Source organism: Puma concolor, chromosome D1 (genome assembly GCF_028749965.1).
Source record: "Puma concolor isolate L17-30 chromosome D1, mPumCon1.1.hap2, whole genome shotgun sequence".
NCBI classification, from domain to species: Eukaryota; Metazoa; Chordata; class Mammalia; order Carnivora; family Felidae; genus Puma; species Puma concolor.
The window spans coordinates 52,721,104-52,744,888 of NC_141676.1; the positions used below are offsets into that span (position 1 = coordinate 52,721,104).

At 45.4% G+C, this 23,785-nt stretch overlaps 1 protein-coding gene across 13 annotated transcripts in view; it reads right to left on the bottom strand.

Annotated features, from left to right (window-relative positions):
* Nucleotides 1–10,418: 10,418 nt before the first annotated feature.
* DNHD1 (dynein heavy chain domain 1) overlaps nucleotides 10,419–23,785 on the bottom strand; it is a 79,701-nt gene continuing 66,334 nt past the window's right edge. For 7 of the 13 annotated variants that reach the window (XM_086678131.1, XM_086678129.1, XM_086678128.1 and 4 more), the window contains 14 exons: nucleotides 22,708–22,857; nucleotides 21,718–22,461; nucleotides 21,039–21,498; nucleotides 16,164–16,499; nucleotides 15,784–15,936; nucleotides 15,428–15,606; nucleotides 14,336–15,295; nucleotides 13,950–14,136; nucleotides 13,623–13,745; nucleotides 13,336–13,537; nucleotides 12,283–12,374; nucleotides 11,999–12,148; nucleotides 10,986–11,785; nucleotides 10,419–10,807 (listed from right to left, as the gene is read on the bottom strand). In XM_086678131.1, coding sequence (XP_086534257.1) covers nucleotides 10,457–10,807; nucleotides 10,986–11,785; nucleotides 11,999–12,148; nucleotides 12,283–12,374; nucleotides 13,336–13,537; nucleotides 13,623–13,745; nucleotides 13,950–14,136; nucleotides 14,336–15,295; nucleotides 15,428–15,606; nucleotides 15,784–15,936; nucleotides 16,164–16,499; nucleotides 21,039–21,498; nucleotides 21,718–22,461; nucleotides 22,708–22,857 — 4,887 coding nt within the window. In that variant the 3' untranslated portion in view covers nucleotides 10,419–10,456. Of the gene's footprint in view, nucleotides 10,808–10,985; nucleotides 11,786–11,998; nucleotides 12,149–12,282; nucleotides 12,375–13,335; nucleotides 13,746–13,949; nucleotides 14,137–14,335; nucleotides 15,296–15,427; nucleotides 15,607–15,783; nucleotides 15,937–16,163; nucleotides 16,500–21,038; nucleotides 21,499–21,717; nucleotides 22,462–22,707; nucleotides 22,858–23,785 lie in introns of those variants that run through there. The other 6 variants (XM_086678132.1, XM_086678130.1, XM_086678127.1 and 3 more) reach the window with 4 other exon arrangements.

A 23,785-nucleotide genomic window follows, 5' to 3' on the forward strand; every position in this document is an offset into this window, starting at 1 on the left:
ACCCCAGAATGCCTGCTATAACAATACCAATAACAAATTTTTAGAATATAACAGAATGAAAACTTACTACAGCATATTATCCACAATAACCAGCTTTTAACCAAAATTACCAGACATACAAATAAACAGAAAATTATAACCCTGTTATAAAAACATGAAATTATAAACAGTAATTTATACTCAGGGTAAAAGACACTCAATAGAAATTAACTCCACGGGACACAGATATTGGATTTAGCTGTGAAATACTTCAGAGTAGCTGTTATTAGTGCATTCAAGCAATGAAAGGAGAATATGTATTAGAAACTAAAGTATGGCCTCAATGAATATACAGATAAGGAACCTTCCCAGAGACAGAAATCAAATGGAAATTCTAGAATTGAAAAGTATAAATAACTAAAAGCGGAAAGAAAAGGACAATACAAATTACTCAATTTGAGTAACCGGGAAAATAGACTGAGAGAAATGGACAGGCCCTCAGGAACCTGTGGGACTGTAACAAAAGGTCTAATATTGTGTCATCAAAATCCCAGAAGGAGCCGAGAAAGCACTTAATGAAAAACAGCTGAAAACTTCCCAAACTTTGGTCAGAGATAAGAAATAGAGTGAACCTTGAAGAGGATAAATGTGAAAAAAAAAATTAAACTTCTGAAAACTAAAAAAAAAATAATAAAAATATTGAAAGTGGCAAAAGAAAAATGATAGCTTACCTAAGGGGGGAAAAACAATTTGATTGACAATAGATTTCTTGTCAACCATGGAAGCCGTAGGGAGTGGTACAGTATTTTTTAGGGTTTGAAAGAAAAGAACTGTTAACTCTGAATAGTATACCCAGTGAAAATATTCTTCAGGAATAAAGGGGAAATTTGGACATTCTCAGATGAAGGAAAACTAAGAGAATTTGTCACCAGCAACCTACCCTCAAATAATGGTTAAAAGGAGTTATTCAAGTGGAAAGGAAATGATAAATCTTGGAACATAAAGAAAGATGAAAGAGCATGTGAACAAAATATGTGCAAATTGAACTAGCTTTCACAATTCAGTTCTCTGAATTGTGTTTAATGGTTGAAGCAAAAGTTATAATGCTGTCTGATGTTCTAAATATATGTAGGGGAAATATTTAAGATAATTATAAATGGGGAAGGATAAAGAGAGGTGAGGTTTCTATACTTCTCTTGAACTGGTAAAATGACACCAGTAGACCATGTTGAGTAATGCGTTTATAATGCAATACACATAGCAACAACTGAGAAGCTATACAAATATATAAACTCAAAATCACTATAGATAAAATAGAATTCTAACCTGTAGAAGGGACAAAAAAGAAAACAGGCAAAAATCGGGAGAAGCGATCAGAAAAGAAAAAAAATGGCAACTTGACTTCCTAACATAGCAATAATTACATTTTATGTTAATGAACTGAACATACCAATTAACAGAGATGAGCAGATGACTACTTTGTCTATGAGAAACTCAATTTAAAGGTTACAGTATGGGGGGGGCGCCTGGGTGGGTCAGTCTGTTAAGTGTCCTACTTCGGCTCAGGTCATGATCTTGCAGTTTGTGGGTTCGAGCCCCGTGTCAGGCTCTGTGCTGACAGCTCAGAGCCTGGAGCCTGCTTCGGATTCTGTGTCTCCCTCTCTCCCTGCCCCTCCCCCACTCACACTCTGTCTCTCTCTGCCTCTCAATAGTAAATGAATATTAAAAAAATTTTTTTTAATGTTGCAGTATAGGCAAATTGAAAGTAAGAGGGTGAAAATGATTTATCATGCAAAAATTAATTAAACCAGGAGTGGCTATGTTAATATCAGATAGAGTAGACCTAAGAGGAAAATTTGGCAAAGACAGGGAAGGACATTATGTAATGATAAATGACTCTGCAGCAAGAAGACATAACAATCGTAAATGTGTATATACCAAACAACATTGTACAAAATATGTGACATAAAACTGATATAGCAGAAAAAAGAAATTAGGCCAAACCACAATGCAGTTGGAGACTTCAACACCCCTTTCAACAACTGGTAAAACAAGACAGAAAATCTTACAAGTATACAGAAGGACTTAACACTGTGAACCAATAGGATCTAACTGACATTTATAGAATATTCCACCCAAGAAAATACACATTTTCAAGTGTTCATGGAACATACATAGGCTCTATCTTGGGCCATAAAGTAAATTTTGACAAATTTAGAAGAATTGAAATCAGAGTGCCTGGGTGGCCCAGTCGGTTAAACCTCGGATTTGGGCTCATGTCATGATCTCACAGTTTGTGGATTTGAGCCCCGCTTCCAGCTCTGTGTTGACAGCACAGAGCCTGGAGCCTGCTTTGAATTTTGTGTCTCCCTCTCTCTCTGCCTCTGCCCCCCCCCCACAAATAAATAAAAACATTTTTAAAAATTAAAAAAAAGAAGAATTGAAATAATATATGAGTGTTCTCTGGCCACAACAAAATCAAACTAGAAATCAGTAACAGGAAAATCTCCAAATATTCAGAAACTAAACAGTGTACCTACAAATAATCCATTGGTCAAAGAGAAGTCACAAGGGAAATAAAAAATTACATTGAATGGGGCGCCTGAGTGGCTCAGTCGGTTAAGCGGCCGACTTCGGCTCGGGTCATGATCTCACGGTCCATGAGTTCGAGCCCCGCATCGGGCTCTGTGCTGACAGCTCAGAGCCTGGAGCCTGTTTCAGATTCTGTGTCTCCCTCTCTCTGACCCTCCCCCATTCATGAGCTGTCTCTTCCTGTCTCAAAAATAAATAAATGTTAAAAAAAACTTAAAAAAAAAAAAACTTAAAAAAAAATTACATTGAATGTAATGAAAATTGAAATACAATAAATATATCCAAATTTGTGGGACATAGCTAAAGCAATGCTGACAGGGAAATTTTTAGCACTAAAAGCATACATTATTAGAAAGATAATCAAGGTTCCCACCTTGATAATCCAGGGGTGGAAAAGAGTAAAATGAGCCCAAAGCAAACAGAAGAAATAATATAGGTAGGAGCAGAAATCCACGAAATTGAAAATAGAAGAACAGTGGAACTGGGGCACCTGAGTGGCTCAGTAGGTTGAGCATCCAACTTCAGCTCAGGTCATGATCTTGCAGTCTGTGAGTTTGAGCCCCGCATTGGGCTCTGCACTTACAGCTTGGAGCCTGGAGCCTGCTTCAGATTCTGTGTCTCCCTCTCTGTCTAACCCTCCCCTGCTCATGCTCTGTCTCTCTCTCTCTCAAAAATAAAGAAAAACATTAAAAAATAAAAAAAAACAATAGTGGAACAAACCAATGAAACAAAGGCCTGTTTCTTTGAAAAGATCGGTAAAATTACAAACCTTTAAAAAGACTAACAAAGAGAAACACAAATTACCAATATCAGGAGTGAAACAACAAATATTACTATAGACCTTGCAGACATAACTATATAAAGATAGAGTAATACTGTAAACAACTGTATAGACATACATTTGGCAGTGTAGTTAAAATGGGACAATTCCTCAAAAAAAGTATTACAACTCATGCAATATGAACTAATTTAACCCTATGAACTGTTAAGGAAATTAAACTTACTATTTTAAAACTCCCAAGAAAAAGGATTTTAGGGCAAGATTGTCTCACTGGGGAATTCTATCAAATGTTTAAAGAAGAAATAACACTAATTCTACACAATCTTTTTCAGAAAATTGAAAGGAACACTTCCCAATTCAGTTTATGAAGCTAGTATTACTCTGATATTAAAACCAGGAAGAGATTGTATAAACAAAGAAAACTACAGACCAATATCCCTGATGAATATAATCACAAAAATCTTTAGCAAAATAATAGCAAATAGAATACAGCAATATATAAAAAAGAATTAGATGCCATGGCCAAATGGAGTTTATTCCAGTAATACAAAGGCTAGTTCAATAGTAGAAAATCAATGTAATTCACCATATTTAAAGGCTAAAGAGAAAAACAAAACACGGGACTACATCAGTTGATACAGAAAAGGCATTTGACAAAATTCAACACCCATTCAGGTTAAAAACTAAGAAAATTAGGAATAAAGGGGAATTTCCTCAACTTCAGAAAATCTCTCTCTCTTTTTTAATGTTTATTTATTTTGAGAGAGAGAAAGAAAGAGAGAACACGAATAGGGAAGGAGCAGAGAGAGATGGAGAAAGAAAAGGCCCAAGCAGGCTCCATGCCATCAGCACAGAGCCTGATGTGGGGCTTAATCTTACAAGCTGTGAGATCATGACCTGAGCCCAAATCAAGAGTCGGACGCTTAACTGACTGAGCCACCAAGGCACCCCAGGGATATCTCCTTTTTAAAAATCTGTATTAACATTACACTTAATGGTGAAAAATGGAATACTTACCTGGAATGCAAGGATTCACCACTTACTCAAATTAGTGCTAGAAGTTCTAGCTAGTGCAATACAGAAAAGGAAATAAAATGCATACAGAACAGAAGACTCAAACTGTTCCTCTTTACAGTTGACATGTTTGTCTATATAGAAAATTCTAAAGGATCTACAAAAAGATTCCTAGAATAAATGAGTTCAACAAGGTTACAAGATATAGGATAAACATACAAAAAAAAAACCCAAAAACCCATGGTTTTGTACACTAAAAGTGAATATGTAGACACTGAGATTGAAAGTACCATTTACACTTGCTCACAGAGAAATTGAATATTTAGTTGTAAACCTAAAATACATTTATAGGACTTTTATGCTAAAAACTATACAATGCTGATGAAAGAAGTAAAAAATCTAAGTGAATGTAGAGACCGACCATGTTCACAGATTGCAAAACATAACATGGTAAAGATATCATTTGTGTACATACGCAAACCACAGAGGGTGGAACACAATTCCTATCAAAATCCCAGTGTGATTTTATGTAGTCACAGACAAGATTATTCTAAAATTTTTATGGAAAGACATGGGAACTAGAATAAGTAGACAGTTTTGAAAAGAGAATAATAAAGTAGAAGGAATCAGTCTACCCAATTTTAAGACTTACTATATAGCTACAATAATCAAGATTGTGGTATTGGTGGAGGGAGGGATAAACACATAAATCAGTAGAATGGAATAGAAAACCCAGAAATAGACCCACACAACTATGCCCAACTGATTTTTGACAAAGATGCAAAAGCAATTAAGTGGGAGAAAGCCTTTTCAACAGATGGAGGTGGAGAACTTGGACATCCATAGGCAAAAAAATGAACCTTGATCTAGTCTCACACCTTATACAGAAATTAACTCAAAATAAATCATGGACTTAAATGTAAAGTATAAAACAATAAAAGAACTTTAGAAAAGAAACACAGGAGAAAATCTTTGCTATCTATGGTGAGGCAAAGAGTTTTAAACTTGACATCAAAAGTATGATCCATAAAAGAAAATTGATAGATTGGACTTCATCAAAGCTAAATATCTTTGCTCTGTGAAAGATCCTGTTAAGAGAATGCTACAGACTGGGAGAAAATATTTGCAAACTATGTATCTGACAAAGGATTAGTATCTAGAATATATAAAGAACTCTCAAAATCCAGTAATAAAAAACCTGATAGCCTTAAATCTACTAAAGTTGAATTTAAAATTTAAGACTTCCCCCCCACAAAAACAAAACTAAAAACTCCAGGCCCAGATGGCTTTACTGGCAAATTCTATCAACCATTTAAGGAAGGAAGAAATGTCAATCCAACACAAATTCTTTTAAAAAGTAGAGTAGGAGAGAACACGTCCTCACTCACTTTGTGTGTAACCCACTAAGACATAAACCTGGGAGCAGAATTGCTAGAAGATAGTAAATATATATTTTAAGTTTTTATTTTAATTACCCATTGTTCGTCACAAGTGCACTCCTTTATCCTTATCACCTATTTAACCCTTACCTCTACCCACTTCCCCTCTATCAGAGTTACCTATATAAAAAGTTCTCTTAGTTAAGAATCTGTTTCTTGGTTTGTCTCTTTTTTTTTCCCTTTGCTTGTTTTTTTTTTTTTTTTAATTTCACATATGAGTGAAATCATATGGTATTTGTCTTTCTCTTATTTTGCTTAGCATTATACCCTCTGGATCCATCCATGTTGTTACAAATGACAAGATTTCATTCTTTTTATGACTGAGTAATATTCCATTGTATATATGTACCACCTCTTTTTTATCCATTCATTAATCAATAAGCACTTGGGCTGCTTCCATAATTTGGCTATTGTAGATAATGTTGCTGTAAACATCAGGGTGCATATATCCCATTGAATTAGTGTTTTTGTATTCTTTGAGTGAATACCTAATAGTGCAGTTGCTGGATGGTAGGATAGTTGTATTTTTAACTTTCTGCGAAATCTCCATACTGTGTTTCCATAGTGGCTAGACCAGTTTGCATTCCCACCAACAGTACAATAGGATTCCTTTTTTCTCCATATCCTCGCCAAGACTTTTTTCTTGTGTTATTGATTTTAGCCATTCTGATTGGTGTGAGGGATATCTCAGTGTAATTTTGATTTGCATTTCCCTGATAAGTGATGATGACCATCTTTTCATGTATGTGTGTTAGCCATCTGACTGTCTTTTTTGGAGAAATGTCTTCTTTGGAGAAATTAGACTATTTGGTGGGGGCATGTTGAATGCTATAAGGTCTTTATATATTTTGAATACTAACTCTTTATCAGATATATCATTTGCAAATATCTTCTCCCATTCTGTAGGCTGCCTTTTAGTTTTGTTGATTGTTTACTTCGCTGTGCAGAAGTTTTTTATTTTAAATATTTTTTTAACGTTTATTCATTTTTTGATAGAGACAGAGCGTGACTGGGGGAGGGGCAGAGAGAGAGAGGGAGACACAGAATCCAAAGCAGGCTCCAGGCTCCAAACTGACAGCACGGAGCCCGATGCGGGGCTCGAGCTCACGGACCATGAGAGCATGACCTGAGCTGAAGTTGGACGCCCAACTGACTGAGCCACCCAGGCACCCCGAAGTTTTTTATTTTGATGTAGTCCCAATAGTTTATTTTTGCTTTTGTTTCCCTTAGCATATAGTATATTTAATTTCACCAAGTGCTGCTAGATTGCTCCCCAGAATAACTACACCAGGATAACCATCTACCAACAGTGCATGAGAATGCTTATTTTCCACTACCCGCCCCCCCCCCCCCCCGACATTTGGTATGGTAGAGGCAATGGAAAGCTGTGAGGAGAATGAATTCTGAGGACAAATGTCTAGATTCATAAACTGGCTTACCATTTTCTGACTTTGTGACCTTGGATAATTTACTGAATCTGTGTCTGTTTTCTCGTCTGTAACATGGAATAGTACCTATCTTATAGATACCTTAGACATTAGTGGGTAAAACTGGTACTTTTTTCCGCCCATTTCAGACATTTCCCTCTATCCTATTTCTGAATAAGGATTTCAAATTAGACTGAAAAGCTACAAAAATAAGTGAGTTTCAGGTGAGTTACAGAGCAGTAGTCCATGAAAGTATTGGTCTTCGGATTATTAGTGTATACAGTGAATACAGAACAGAATCACAAATTTCCTTACAAATTGGGATATGTAAATAAAATTTAGCTCCTTTCTTAGTTACTGGTCTGGTTTTCCCCACAAGCCTCACTCCCTCCTCCACTCCACTGGATAGTAGTAGAGTCTAGAAATAAATTCAGTCTCTTCGGGTTTCATTTTTTTTTCTACCTTTGCTCCTCCCCAAAGTGGCATCTGGGTATAGAAGGGAGGGCTTATGTGGCATTTTGGTATTAGAAGGAAGGAGTCCCCTGGCTTAATAATGGTTCTTGGATGTGCTCAAGCTGGACTCTTCTGGGTATGGCTTGCCCTGCCCCACACATAGGCATTCTGCCAACATCTCCTTCTAAAGCTGATGAATTGGTGGTCTCTGCTCTCAGGGCCTTGTGCCCCTCCCTGCCACTTTGGCCTCCTCTTTAGTGCTGCAGACCCCAGTGATTCTCTGCCTCCTATTCCATCCAGCCAAAACAGTCTCTGTTCAGTATCCATACCATAGAGGGGTCAAAGGACACTTATTCCTGGCCATGCCATTCTGCCCTCTTCATGCTCTTGGGGCCATGGTAGGTCCATAATGCAGAGTAGTTTCCTTCTAAAGTCTCAGTAGAAAAAAGGGCAAATGCTTCCTTGCCCTCAGTACCTCAGTTTACTCCTTCATCCCAAAGTCCCAGATGAGGTTGATTTTGTCTCTACTTTATCTACCCCCATCTGTCAGGACAGGATGGGACCTGTTTCTCCCTTCTGTCATCTGTCTTCCTTCCTTTCATTGTTTGGGACTTTTGATTTCCTAGTGGGGTTTTAATTTATCTGGTCGACAATTTCAATAGTGGAATTGTTAAATCTGGAACATTTTTACATAGCAGTCATTGTATTTGAGCAATGCAGTAATATGGTACTTATTTTATAATCTCTAATTGACTAAGTTTAATAACTTGGCTGGACATAATTCAGGAATAAATTTCTGTTGATTATACCTCAGTAAAGCTGAAATTGCAAAAATAAAAAAAAAGGAGAAAATCCTACATAAAAGAGAAAAAGATTGAATTTCAGTCTAGAGAATGGCATGGTTTTGTAGGAAATGTTCTGTGCTAACCAATTTTAGATCGTTGCTCCCTGCTCCCACTGGAGAATAGATAGTAGCGATGGTATATATGGATAGAGCACAGGGTTCATTTATCCAAAAGGACCTCTGTAACACTCTGCCAATCTCCTCTCCCAAAGGAATACCCATGCGTCTGGTTGACTGTGGAAAAGAAAAGGAAGGGGTTTCTGAGGAAAGTGGAATTTTTGCTCCTCTGCTCAGCCTTTTGTTAAAGGACATCAGTTGCATCACAGTCACTGGTGAAGGTGTGACTGGAAGAGGTTGTGTACCAATGCTCAGTAGACACTGCCATTTGCATTACTTCCCACCACATAGCTCATACCTAGCCATACAGAGAGGGAAGTAGGTTGCACCTACTGAGTTTTGGTGCTCAGGGGCAAGGAGAGGAGCCCATGTAGGTCTTTAGCTCAGCTGTACAACTAACCTAGCTTTTATAAGAGAAGTTTGTCCTGGGATAGCATGCAATCAGTTAATAAGCATATCAAAGTTTGAGCATATCAAAGCAGAACTCTTGATTCCCTATCCCCCAGCCAATTTCCCATCTCAATTAATGACACCATGATCCACTCAGTTGTTCAAACCTAAATCTCAGAGTCATCCTAAACTTGTCCTCTTCCTTCACTCTTCACATCCAGCCCATCAGCAAATCCTATGGCTTTGCCTCCTGAATATTACCTAAATCTATCAATTCTCCATCTCCGCTGTTGGGACTCTAATCCAAACTCCATCATCTTCCACTAGAATTACTTCAAGCCTCCAAATAAATATTCCTCCTTGTTACTCTGGAATTTCTTCTATCCATCCACCACAGAATAGCCAGAGTTATCTTTTCAAAATCCAAATTAGATCATGTCCTCTCATACCTAATACTCTCTACTAGATTCCTCATGCTTTTTAAAATAAAATACAAGATCATTATCACAAAAAGGCTGTATGTGGCCTACCCCTTTCTATACTTTTCCATCATTTTGTATCACCCTGCCCCTCATTCACCACACTCCAGCTACATGTTCTGTCCTGCCTCAAGACCTTTGCACCTACTGAGGGCTCTATCCAGAAACTCTCCTCCTAGATCTTCAAGTAGCTCCCTTTCTAATGTTTAGGAAGCATCCCCTGACCACCCAAGTTATACTAACTGCTTCCCTCTAGTCGTGCTCTAACATGTCAGCCTCCTTTATTGTCTTTATAACACATAGAAATCATCAAATTTAACTTATCCATATGTTGACCTTTTCCTTCTCTGTCTTCCTGCTTTGGAACAACCTCATAAGTGCCAGGAAGAGCACGTGACCCAGAGGAGTGCTCAATAAGTAATTGTTGAATGCACATAAAACCTTGTATCTTAATTTGGCTTTTATTTTTTATGTGTATGACTCACTGGGAGAATCCATCCCAGGGGAGGGGATGACTGGTAGGGCCAGACTGAGGCATTCTCAGTAATACAACCAAGGCTCTAAAAAATAAATTTTCCAGTTCTAATGTTCTCTATAAAAATATCCCTTGTGAAAAAAAAATGTGTGTATGTATGTATGTATATGTGGAGATATATATATATATCTCCACCCCTTGTGGATTTAGCACAAGTACTGAGACCACAATAGAAAGCTGGGCAAGGATTCAGGATCCTGTGTATTAGCCATCCCCATCTGCCTAGAGCCTTGGATACGTGACCAACACTAGGCCCATCTTCCCACGGAATACCCACATCCCCCTCTCAGTTGTGCACACTGGGGTTTCCCCTTAGCATGTCAATTTTCCATGTGCACACCACCTTGCACTACTAAATCTCAGAAACCTTTAATCGAATCACCCCAACTTTATTTTGGTTGAGGGCTCATGGCAAGGGTGGGCTGCACACATGGACTCTCAGTTGGTCACAGGTGGCGGGGCTGAGCTTCGTGGGCAGGGGCAGGTACATCAGGATGTTCCTGCTGTGCAGCCTAACAATGCCTAGGGGGCCTTCCATGTACACAGGGCAGGAATACACAGCCAGACCGGCTGGGGGTGTCAGGTCATTGGCGCCCCGAGCCTGGACGCAGACGCTGACAGGTGGCAGAGGGCAGGGCTGGCTGGAGGTGCTGTCCTGCAGGGCCCCTGCTAACGGGTCCCACTCAGCGTTCCGGAGCTGTAGCCCAATCAGCAGCAGCCCCATCTCTGGAACTGTAGGATTTGGGCTGTTCACCACCTGGGGGCGCAAGAAGCTTATCAGGCAAGGCTAGGAGGGGTCCTGGGGATGCGGGGTATCGGAGCAGATGGGCCTACTGAAGGGGAAAGATCACAAAGAGGCAAGATGGGGTAATTGCACGATGTAATCAAGGATTTGAGGGGGCGGAAGTGTAAACGGAGGGATGGCATGAATATACCTGGAGGTGCAAAGGGTTGCTGTTCAGCTCCTGACGTTTGTATGGGAGCCCACTGAAGCCAGGGCCTTGGCATTCAGGGAGATTCGAGCTGGGCACACGCTGGTGCAGGGCGCCCGTAGCAAAGGTAGCCTCCGAGCGCAGTGACAGCAGCAGGCGGCGCGGGTGGCAAAAGGCTGATAGGTGAAAGATGCGCCCTGGTACTTGGGCGTCCACCCCCAGGTAGCGAACCAACAGCTGCCCACGGCGGGACAGCTGTCGCAGCCAATGCCAGGGCGGCTGCGGGCCGGGAAGCGCATAGGGACGCCAAGGCGGGGGTAGGCGGCCAGTCCAGAGAGCGTGGGCCACCGCGGCACAGCGCCGGGAGGCGCACGGGGGCGCGCCTTTCAGCTGCTGCAACAGGCAATCAAGGTCGCATAGCACCGTGCGCGCCAGCTGGCTCAGTTCCAGCACCTCGGTCTGGAGGAAGGCCTGCAGAGGCCGCTGCCGCGGCACCACCCACCCGGCGCCAGACTCTTCCGGGCGGGCGGTGTCCATGAGCAGAGCCTGCAGTGACTCCAGCCTCCTCTTGGCCTGCACTAGGCGCTGCCGCAGCCGCCTTTCCGTGCGCCTGGAACCTCCTCGAGCCGCAGGAACCCAAGCGGGTAGACTCCGCTGTAGCGCGCTCAAGAGAGCGCGACTCTTGCGGTGCAACAGCCAGGCCCGGGGGCCGGCACTCAGTCCGCAGCTCTGGGGTTCAGGAGGTGTGGGCAGTAGGTGCATCTGGGCCTTGCACTCTGCCAAAGCATCCAGTTCCCCTAGCTCTTGGAGGTGGAGAGAGGGAAGAGAGATAGATAAGATGGACTCTGCCCCACCCAGACTCAAGGGAGTAGGCCTTCCTCTGACATTTAAGCCACCATCCCATAACTGTGTGAATATTGCCCCCTCCTACACCTTTGTAGGATGCAGCTCACATTCCTGAGAGAGTGGCATGGCATGGTTCCCCACCCCAACACAGATACCTGGCTGGAGCTTACCTGGGCTGGGCAGCAGGGTGGCCAGCAGATACTGGGGTGTGTGTGGTTGAGCCCAGCTCCCGCTGCTGGGGCTCAGACAGGCTTGTGTTAGGCTAGTCAGGGCCTCCCTGTCCTTGCTGTCTCCCACAGGACCCCCATAGAAAACCGAAGCTGAGAATGAGGTCAGAACCCCTCAGTTCTAGCCTCTCCAGTTTCCACCACCTCCCAAACCCAAACCAAAAACTCAGTACTCCCACTCCCCCTGCCCCTTCCAGGGCTTTCCATGGGGACAGGAAGATTCTCACCAGCCAGCTCCTGCATGGCAGCACTGGGATTGCTAAGGCTGGCCCACAGCTGGTCTTGGATCTGAAGGACCTGGGTCAGGGTCACTTGACTCCTGGGGGAGGGGAGCAGGAAGCAGGGTTTCAGAACCATTTATATGCTGAGGACTCTGGTCTGTCTAGCCCAAGCTCCCAACTCATAAGGGCTCACCAGTCATTTGCACTTAGCACTTCCAATATAACTTGTTTTTTTGTTTTTGTTTTTGTTTTTTAAAGTAGGCTTCATGCCCAGCCCCGAGCCCAACATGGGGCTTGAACTCAGGATCCTTAGATGAAGAACTGAGCTGAGATCAAGAGTCAGATGCTTAACCAACTGAGTCATCCAAGCACCCCTCATACAGCTTGCTTTTTAACTGAAATCATATTTCCCCCATACCAGCCACCCAATTGTCTTCGGCAGAAATCTGGGAGGCTGTCTTGACTCCTCCTTCTTCTTCACTCCATATTTACTCTCTATCTCTACTATGACTACCCTAGTCCCTTCCACCCATACCATGGCCTTGTCCCTTGAGACTGCCAGAGCCTCCTTTAAAATTGCTCTGCTTGCCTCCAGCCCTATCCCATCTGGTCCATTCACACTGCAGTCCGTGAGAGTGATCTTTCCAACAGACAACTAGGATCACATTTCTTTTCCTACTTAAAACCCTCCAGTGGCTTCCTACTCTCCTCAGGATAAAATCCAGTCCCTTGCCATGATCTTAAAGGCCCTTTACCATAAACCTTGCCTGTCCCCACTCAACCTCCCAGCGTGTCCACCTCAGCCACACTGAAATCTCTCTCCTGCTGAGCCTAGATCCCTCTGCTCAGAAAGGCCCCATTGGTACCTGATCTGCCTCTGCTTCCAAGACTCAGTTCAAAGTGAGATCTCAAAGTCCTTGGAGGAGACTTTCTTGACTACCCCCCTGCCCTCACACTTTGGTGCTTCCCAGGCATGAATTAGTCATACTCATCCAGGATGTGGAAAATGCACAATGTTTGCTGAGTGACTGACTGAGCAAGATGGATGGGGTCCCTCACCAGCGGCCCCTGTGTGCCTGCAGCTTCATTCCATAGAGCTGCCGGTATAGCAGGAGGCCATGTAGGAGGACCAGAGGCAGTGTCCTGGTTGGGGATTGTACATTCCGTCCTTGCTGGGCTAGCTCCATGCTGTTGATCAAGACATGGCCCAGCTCCAGGGACTGGTCCCAGAAAACAGGCATGGAGTGCTGAGTCAGTACAGCTGGGGCAGAAGGAGAGTGCTGGGTCAGCACAGCACAGGTACCATCCTCCTCCAATCTGAGAGACTATAGTGGGGAGCTCCTCACCTGGTAAGGAAGCAATAGCCTCTGCAGACAAAATAAGCCAAAGACGAAAATCTCTGTGGACAGTGGCCATGTTCCTGCTTGCAGGTTGGGCCAGAAGCAGTTCTGACTCCAGGTCCGAGACCACTAGGGGTCAAACATGGGGCTGAGATCAATCACTGGGTAAAGGCTCAGATGTAAATTTAGGGATCAGACTTGAGGCTCAAGGGTCAGGAGTCAGATACAAGGGACAGACTTGGAGTGAGGGGATCAGCCATGAGGCCTGAGAGTTCAAGGTCAGGCCAGATACTGGACAGGGTCCAAGAAGCCATATTTAGGTAGCAAACGCACCCCTGGCTCCATCCAACAGCCTCCACAAAGGCTGTAGCAGCTCCTTCGGCCAGTGAGGCATCAGATGACAGTTCTCCAGCACCAGCCAGTGCCCTTTGTGCATAGCCTGGCATAGAGTGCTAACCACTACCGAGACTGGATCCCAGGCTTCAGAGCCCAGGGCGATCACCTCCAGATGCTTCTGTCCCTGAAGACCAACAGAGAGGTGGCAGAGTAACTCAAAGTGATCCTAGGTGACCCAAGGGACCCAAGGTAATGCCACAAATGACCCCCAAAAGTCCCTGAATAAGCCAGAAAGATCCATGGGCATGCTGGGAGGGACCACCACACCCCATCTCAGTCCACAGAGGTCTGGTGTCTGTGTGGCCAACAAGCAAGGCTCAAACCTGCTCATGCCTGGCAGCCAGTTTCTGGATGACAGTCAGGGGATGCATGGTGGCTGTGGGGTGACCAGGTGGTGGCAACAAGATCAGCACGGGCTGAGTAGCCTGGCTGTGTTCCAAGGGTATGGTGGAGGCATCCAGGTTTTCATCCAGGGGCCGGCCCAGGAGGCTGGTGGTAAAGTCAGCCAGGGCCCCTGCCAGGCACTCAGGTCGCAGCACACGCCACAGAATCAGCTTCTGGAGGAGACTAAGTGGATCAGGTCCAGGCCCAGGCGCAGGACCCAGCACTGTGGATGACAGGGACAGATAAGCCTGCCAAACATTGGAGTGGTGTGCCAGGGATGCACACAGCCCAGCGAATGGTGGCAGCAGCTCTAACATCCTACATTCTTGCCAGGCTTTCAGCCCCAGCCAGGCCGGTCGAGCCACACTTGGCTTGCTGTAGCCTGTGCTAGGAGAGGCTGCCAGGCCAGGCCAAAGCGCCAGCCTCTCCAGCTCTGGTGCTTTCCTTGCCACTTGCAGCAGAGCCAGAGCACCCAAGGCACCCACCAACGGTAACTGGGTCAGGCCCAGCGCAGCCACAGTGCTGCCCAGTAGCTGGCGGGTCAGCTGTGTTCTCAGCTGCAGCAGATGGCTGGGCAGGTCCTCCCCTTGATGAATCTCATACTGCTCCATGCTGTTCAGGGCCCGCTTGGTGGCTGCTAGCCAGTTGTCTGGGTGCATACGGAAAAGTGGAAGCAGGTTCTGCAGTGGGCTAAGGGCCTTTATAATGGCCATTCCATGCCAGACCACACGCCGATAGGGTGCCCACAGTACCACCTCCTGCCGTCTCATTTCTTCTAGCTCCTCACAGTGGGCACGCAGCTGACATAGCTTTGCCTGGGCCCTCACCATCTCCCGGAGGAATTTGGCTGGTTTCTGATGTTTTGGGTTCTGGAGCAGCAGCATCAGCAGCAGCCCCTCCTGCAGACAGTCACCTGTTCCATGGGTCTGATTCTTTCTCACGTGGTTCCCCCACCATCCACACTCATCTCCACACCCATATCTGCCCCCCGCCTCGAGCTCATCCCCACCCATAACAGGACCCCCAGGCACCTCAGCAGCCTCCACAGCTTCAAAGGAATCCAGGGCTCTGATCTTTATGTCCTGCCAGCGGCTCTCAAGCTCGGGACACTCAACGCACAAGATTTCGTGCAGCATCTGTTCCTCTAGGATTTCCATGTTCAGGCTCAGATCCAGTACATTCAGCCCCTTCAGCAGCTCATAACCTAGCACTTGGGGTCACATAGGGACATAGGGGATGCTTAACCCCTTGACAGAACCAGGGTTGGGGTACACAGAGAGTATGGCACCCTGCTGCAGTACTGAGCCTGCTCGGGGTCAGATTGAGTGAAGCTGGAGACCTGGTGTGTCCACAGAGCTGTGGTGGCAACTTACCCACTGGCACTCACCTTTTTCCAAGGCATTGAGGGGGAGAGTAGTGCTCAGATAGAGACAGAAGCTGGGCTGCACCTGGGGTGGGCTCAGCTTCTCCCGCTGCAGTAGCCATTGTAGTTCTTGGCACCCTAGGCCCAGCTCCATGTTGGTCAGTAGCACGGGCAGGCCTATGAGGGGGAGGCAAGGACACTCTATTCACCATGCCAGCACCCAGCCCCCTCTCCTGTACAAAATCTGGCTCTCATTGGCTCCCCCATGGATAATAGGAGGATTCCCTCAGGGCTCTTCAACAGAGTTAGTGCTTGGGTTAAGGATGGGAGCAGAGTTCAGGCTGGGGGTGAGAGGCTTGTGGGGCCACAGAAGGGGGACATGGTGAGTGGGGACCAGTTCTCACCACTGGCAGCTGCCTCCTGGAGCTGAGAACCCAGCCCTGGGTCAGTGCCTGAGAGCACACTAAGGGAGGGAAGGGGCAGAGCCACAGTCTCTGAGGCCGGCCTTGACCTCTGTCTCTCTGTCTTCTTCTTCTTCTTCTTCTTCTTCTCCTCCTCCTCCTCCTCCTCCTCCTCCTCCTCCTCCTCTTCGTGCTCTTGCTTGTTTCCCTCCTCCTCATTTTCTCTGTCCTCTGTCTTCTGCTCTTTTGTTTTGCCCTTAGTCTTATCACTGTCTTCACTGTTGTCATCTTCCTCTTCCATGGCCTCTTCTTTTTCTTGATTTCTCACAAAGCCCATCCCTATGACAGAAAGATGCAGAGGAGCTCCTCTCAGAGGACAAACTGGGCTCCTAGGGAACACCATTCACCCTCAAGGCTCTATCTCTTGAGGGAAGGTCCACAGGAAGACACCTCAGGAAAGTCACTTAAGCTCTTTCTGACTCAGTTTCCTTAGCTGCAACATGGGGTTGATATTAGTAGGTACCTCACGGAGTTACTGTGAAGATGACATGAAACAATACATAGAGAGTACTCAGCTGGACATAGTAAGCACTCAACAAATGTTAGCTGTCATTATTATTTCCCTAAAACTCCAGGGAAGTCTGCTCCATTTCTGCCTTTCAGCAGAAGAAGAAGATTCCGTGTATCTCTCCTTTTGCCTAAGCTACTTTTATCATAACGAAAATAATTGTTGCTAATATAGAAATCAGTGCCTGGAAGCAGCAACTGCTAAGTGAAAGACCATAAACTGTGGAATTAGCCAAGTCCTGGGCCACGGTATGGTGGACACAGATGGCTGGCTCCCCAGCCACCTTCTCCTTTGCCTCCTCTACAGCAGGAGCTGGAAGAGAGAAATAATATCTTTTTAAGTATTAAGAAATTTAAGAATTTTTTAAAAGTATTAAGCATTAAGAAGTGGGCAAGTGGAGGCTGCTGGGTCCACAGTTTGGTGGATTCATTTCCTATTGCTTAACAAATCACCACAAATTACCACTTAGTAGCTGAAAACAACACCCATTTGTTATGTTTGAGTTCAGAAGGTTAGAAGCCCAGCACAACATGACTGGATGCTCTGCTTGGGGTTACACAGGGCTAATCAAGGCATCAATGGGGGCTGAAGTTCTAATCTGGGACTTGGGTCCTCTTTTAGGCTTACTGGTTTTTGACAGAATTCATTTCTATCTCACACATTCCCTGTAGCCCACTGCATCTTCCACCCAGAAATAATAGTTCCTTGAGTCCTTCTGTGTTTCAAGTTTTCCTGACTGCCTCTTCTTTCCTCCTTGCTTCTTTGAAGGGCATATGTGATTACATTGGGCCCACCCAGATAATTCAGGATATCTCTGTCGTGTGTGTGTGTGTGTGTGTGTGTGTGTGTGTGTGTGTGTGTTTAGCTTATTTATTTTGAGAGAGAGAGGCAGAGAGAGAGAATCCCAAGCAGGCTCTGTGCTATCAGTGCAGAGCCCGACTCTAGGCTCAAACTCACGAACCCCGAGATCATGACCTGAGCCAAGATCAAGAGTTGGACGCTTAACTGACTGAGCCACCAGGCAACCCCAGGATATCTCTTTATTACGGTCAATTGATTAGTAATCCTAGTTACATCTGCAGAGTCTTTTGTGCCATGTAACATAATCATAGGAGTAAAAATAGAGGACAAAGATGACGGGGGCCAAAACTCTGCCTACCACATGTAGCTGTTCAGATTTCTGGAAGATCTTTTGTTTTCCTGATGAAAGGGACAAAAATGGCTAGCAGCAACTCTGACATGATGCTTGGAAGGATAGCACCCAAATATGGTGGCTGGAAAAACCAGGAACTTATTTCCTCATAGTTCTGGAGGCCAGAAGTCCACAGTCAAGGTGTTGAGAAAGCTGTACTCTCTCTGAAGCTTTTAGTATATGTGCTGCCGAAGCGAGCACTCTCTCTGAAGCTTTTAGAAAAGACTCCTTCCTTGCCTCCTCCAGCTTCTGGTGGTTCCAGGAGTTCTTTGGCTTGTGACTACATAACTCCACTGTCTGTCTCCCTCTTCATGAGGCCTTTACTTTCTGTCCCTATGCCTTCTCTTTTTTCTAAGGACACTTCTCATTGATTTAGGGCCAACCCAGATAATGTAGGGTAATCTCATTTCAAGGTTCTTAATTATATCTGCAAGACTCTTTAACATAGAGGTTCTGTGGGTTAGGATTCAACCCACTACATTCAACCCACTATAATGTGATAAGCCAACATGCTAGGGATTATTGAGCAGAAAGACAGAAGGATCTGGGTACTTGAAGGCAACACTGAAGGCTGGTGCCTGCTTATCTCAGTACTTCTTATAATGTGAGATAAATAAATCCTTCTGTCTTAAGCCATGGTAAGTTGGGCTTTTGTTACTGATAGTGATAGCATTTCTACCTGATACAGCGAGTTAGTGGGGAGGCAATGAGGATTTTTCTTTTCCCTACTAATCTGTGTGGTGGGTAAGAAGTTGGTTTATCTCATGGGATTTGGACCATATGCTCACTGAACTTCAATGGATTTAGAAGAAGGCATGCTATGGGGCGCCTGGGTGGCGCAGTCGGTTAAGCGTCCGACTTCAGCCAGGTCACGATCTCGCGGTCCGTGAGTTCGAGCCCCGCGTCGGGCTCTGGGCTGATGGCTCAGAGCCTGGAGCCTGTTTCCGATTCTGTGTCTCCCTCTCTCTCTGCCCCTCCCCCGTTCATGCTCTGTCTCTCTCTGTCCCAAAAATAAATAAACGTTGAAAAAAAAAAAATTAAAAAAAAAAAAAAAAAAGAAGAAGGCATGCTGGCTACTTCTCTACTTAGATGAGAGAAACAACCCTCAGGAAAAAAAAAACTGTAAGAAAATTCCTTTCTGCTCATATCAAGCAATTTCAGACCACAAATGTTCAGATACTCATGCACCTTGCTGATTTGTAAAGATGATTATCTACCTCATGTTGCATGGAATAGGAAATTACTGGCTATTGGAAGAGGCTGGAAAATCAGGGAAGGTAATTTTCCAGATCCATCTCAAGCACTTCTCTTTATGCATTCTCTGCTTGACAAATTTAATAGTCTCCCTTCCCCTTTTGATTTGGATACAGCCCCCAAGTATTAGGGGCTATGCTCCATGGCCAATTACCCTGAGCTCACTACTCATACTATTTTCTTACTACAGCTCTGAGCTGAAGGCCAAGGTTTAGCTGGATGGCAATTAAGGCTTAGTGGAATTTCTCAAGCCCCCAGAACCAATGTTAAGAGAGAAGACAGAAAATAGGGTTTAAATTCAAGAATGAGAGTATACCAAGATTTCTGGCATTGGTTAATAGCTAACAGAATCCTTACAGATGAAATCTGAAGGAAAGAAGATGAGAGATTTAGTGGAATTAGCCAGAAAATCCTCTATCTGGTAACAAGTGATCAGTGTTTGCTTAATTTGAAGACAAATCCTAAGCCCCCATCCCATTCCAATAGGAAGTGGCTATGTACGGCTGAACAGCTACAAACAGGATTCTTGACCAATGTTCCTTTCACAGATAGCCCTGGGTACAATGGACAAGGAACATCATACTGTTCATTAGAACACAGGATAGGTGAAGTGGCTGTCCCAAGAACTCACTCTATAGCCAGTGAAGTGATGCTAATCATTTGCCTTCCTATCTCTGTCTGGCATTACACAGTACATGCTAAAGACTAATTAGATAAGTGTGTGTTTCTTACCCTTATCCAGTTTCTAAACAGGAAGTTTACTGTAGTTATCTTGATTTGATTTTGCTTCACTCTGCATATTGGATGTACTGCTATGGTGAGATTGAGAGTATACTCTGTCATAGGTTATAGAATCACAAAGAGCCACATCTAACTCTGATCAAGAACAATGAACACTGTTCACAGCTCCTGGACTCAGAATTGGATGCTGCAGCTAGATGTTTCTTCATTGTGTCCCTTACTAGAAAGGGTGTAAATTTACTTATAGTTGCACATGTGAAAGTTATATACTGTGTATTTTCATAATGGTGTATGGGCACAATGGAAGGTTATGCTGGACAGCCAAGGGATGGAAGGTAATAATGGTAGCAGTAATACATGAGTAGTAATACTAAAATTTTTGAGAAATTGTTTTTAGGCACTGTGTGAGCCCCTTTTACATAAATTATCTCATTTAATATGATGTTTTGTAAGATGGGTATAATTAAGATGCTAATTTTATTGTCAAATAAATTTTGGCTTAGAGAGATTAAGTACCATGTCTTAGTTTGCATAGCTAGCAAAGAACAGGTATTTGACCCAGACAGTCAGATTATAGAGCCCACATTACAGACTGCTTTATTATGTACCTTCCATTGTAGATATCTATTACTGTCCCCGGTGCAACTCCCAACCCCTTCTGGGAAATAAACACCATTTTCTCCTTCCCCTACCCAATACCCTTGCTTCCTTCCCCTAGGAAACACCTCCTTCTGACACTCTACCCAGATAGGTCTCTGCTCCAAGCAGAGATAATAGAAATATTTCCCCAGAATTCCTGAACATGGGATAAATTCTGACAGTAAGGAAGGCTCCGAGTTGTAGGCCAAGTTTCTAAGAGTGCTGAGCAGACCAAGGAAGTGGAAGATCATGGACTGGTCAGACATGTAAAGTCAGAATCATTGCAGTATAGGCCCCAAGATGCAAATGTGACCTAATTTATTAATATCATGTAGGCTGCTGAAATCTAGGATACGCTGGCTACAAAAATTTAGTGTCTTTATTATGAAAGGGAGGACCACCTGTGGCTGAGTGCTGGCTGTTCAGATACCTGAGAAGGAGAAGCATTATGTTCATTATCCCTGGCTTTATATCTGCACTTTACCTGGACCTGGGGCCAAGCATCTAGTCTCTTGCAGAGGCAGTGGGTTCAGCCAGATGGGGGCCTGGTTGCTAGGGTCAAGCAGCAGAGGCCAACGGAAGCTGGAGTAGTGGGTGTGACTTCGCAGGAGCAGGCCTGCCAGGCGGGCTGACTTTGCCTGGGGCTTCAGGTCTCGGTCCCACTGGAACTGTTCAGATTTGGAGCTAAGCAGGGTCAGAAGGTTGAAGGGAGAGCGTGTGGAGAGCAGGGGGTTCTTTGGTGGCATGATGGCAGATTTCTGCTTCTGCTTCAGGGCCTGTGCCACATCATCTGGGCCCAGGGGCTCCTGGAAGCCCCTGCACAGAGCCAGCCACTTGTCCAGTAGCTCCTGGCGCCGCAGTGCTGGGAAAGGACCCAGGTAGATGATGGCAGCTGAACACAGAAGGGCATCCCCGAACATAGTCGTGCAGTGCCCCTTCAACTTCTGGTGTGGAAGGGAAGAACAGAGGGCATGTAGGCCAGCGAGGAGGGTACAGGCAGAGAGGGTCTGGTAGAGAGGGCGTGAAGCAGGGTATGCAGGAAAGCATGGTAAGGAGGGCAGTGGGACAAAGGGAGGCAGTGAGGGTGCAGGGAGGAGCAGAGTTGTTGGGGTCAGTGGGACAGAAATGAGCTTTGGGGGAAGACCGGGGCAGGAGCTGGTTACCTGGAGCTCTGTAGTCCAGGACTGCATAGGTGTGAGCAGTGCAGACTTTATGGGCCACTTGTGATATTGGCCACATTGAGCGCGAATGAGATTCTCCATCACACGGTTGTGCGAAACCCAGGAGTCTTCCAGCTTGTTGGCCAGATCCAGTTTGTGCTCCAGGGTCTCCTGGGCCTGGAACTGGCGGTGGCCCAGGAGGGCCTGCTCCCGAGCCAGCGTGGCCTCTATCTGCCGCAGCAGCAGGCCCGTGGGCAGTCCCCGACGCTGTGCCAGCCCATAGCGCAGGACGGCCCAGAGCCAGGCCGCCAGGCTCGCTGCAGGTATGCTTACTGCCCGCAGAGCTGCATCACTCATACCTGGAGCCTTCAGAGCTTGGGCTAACTTTATCATCTCGGAGTCTGTCATCTTCTCCTTGGGGAAGAACACCAGCTCCTGGGAAAATGTGTTAAGAGGGGTAGGGGCAGACACAGGTGCTCTGGACCTGGCCCTAACAGCCTCGCTCTGCCAAGTCTGCCCTTTGTGCCTCTGCTCTCCTCCTCCATCGTGCTCCACATTCCCTACCTGATAAAAATCCTCGGTGCATAAGAGCTGCTTGGCGCTGGCCCAGCCTGTTTCACAGTGGAACAGATCGCACAGGGCATCGGTCACCCGGACCACAGATTCCGGTGGTACTCGATAGCTCCGTAGCTCCTCAAAGTCGGCTACCTGCAGCTGGCTCAGAGGCCCCAGGAATGCCTTGCCCATCTAAATGAGGAGATATGCACTCTTGAAGTGAATTTCCAAAGTGTCCTCTTCCTTCAGTGTGTTGCCAGGAGTGATCACCTCTTCCTAGGAGTTCCCATGATGGACCATTTCTCAAGCCATCCTACTTTGCCCCTCCCCCACGAGACTCCATGACAAGTCACCCCATTCTTTCCTCTGGACATCCCGTGAAGTGTTGTCCCCTCCCAAGAGAAGAGCAGCACAGGGCAGGCAGCAGCAAGACCCCACCTGCTCCAGGAAAGCCTCATACTGAGCCCGCAGGGCATCCCGCTGCTTGGTCAGGTTCTTGATGAGGTCCTCCTGCTGCTGACACTCCGCCAGCTGCCGCCTGTACAGCAGCTTGTCTTGCTGGAGCTGCTGCTGAAGTATGTGGAGGTTCTGCAAACAGAGGTCCAGGCACTGCAGCTCCAGATCCTGGGCCAGGTGGGCTTACCCCAAGGGGAGCCCTGTGGGCTTGGGACTGCAGCATACTCCTCACTTGATAGTCAGGAGGAGCTAGTTGAACTCCATGTAGGCCACAGATAAAGACTGGGCCCTGGAACTATCACTCACTGGCCTATGACTTACACACTTGGTGATGCAGCTCCCAGTGGGTGACTGCTTCTCCTGAACTGCCACACAGGCCCAGGCAGTCTGACTCTGAAGCCCACATGCTTAACCATTATGCCATACTCTATCTTACTTGACCCATTAGTGGCATTTGTCATACAAGACAGTTCCCTCCCTCTTGAAACATTGTCCTCCCTTGACTTTCATGACCCCATGTACTCCTTTGGCTTTCTCCAACTTCTGTGGCTGCTCTTACTCAGTCTTCTCCTCTACCATCCCTTCAGTATTCCACAGCAATGTTTCAGGGCCCCCTTACCTTCTCATCCTACACTTCTATGTGCCCTCCCTAATCTCATGCCTTTCATTACCACTTAAATTTTAACAACTCTCGAATTGCTATCTCTAGCCAGATTTTTTTTCCTGAGCCCCACATCCATGTGTCCATCTGCTTCATGGCAATCTCCTCTTCAATGCCTCACAGGCCCCTCAGAGCCCACATGCCCACAAATGAACAACATATTCACTGTGCCCTGCCAGATCTCTTGCAATCTTACTCATCTCCTCACCCGTTCTTTTTCACAGAGAACTGTAGCAAAACACAGTTTCCCAAGGAAGAAAATCTCATTGTTACCCTGGCTCCATCTCTTCTATTCCCCCAAACCCAACTCATCTTCAAGGCCTTTCTGTTCTACCTCCCACATGTCCATCATGTCTGCTCCCTCACTGCATCTCAGTTTCCACTCTTACCCACTTCTTC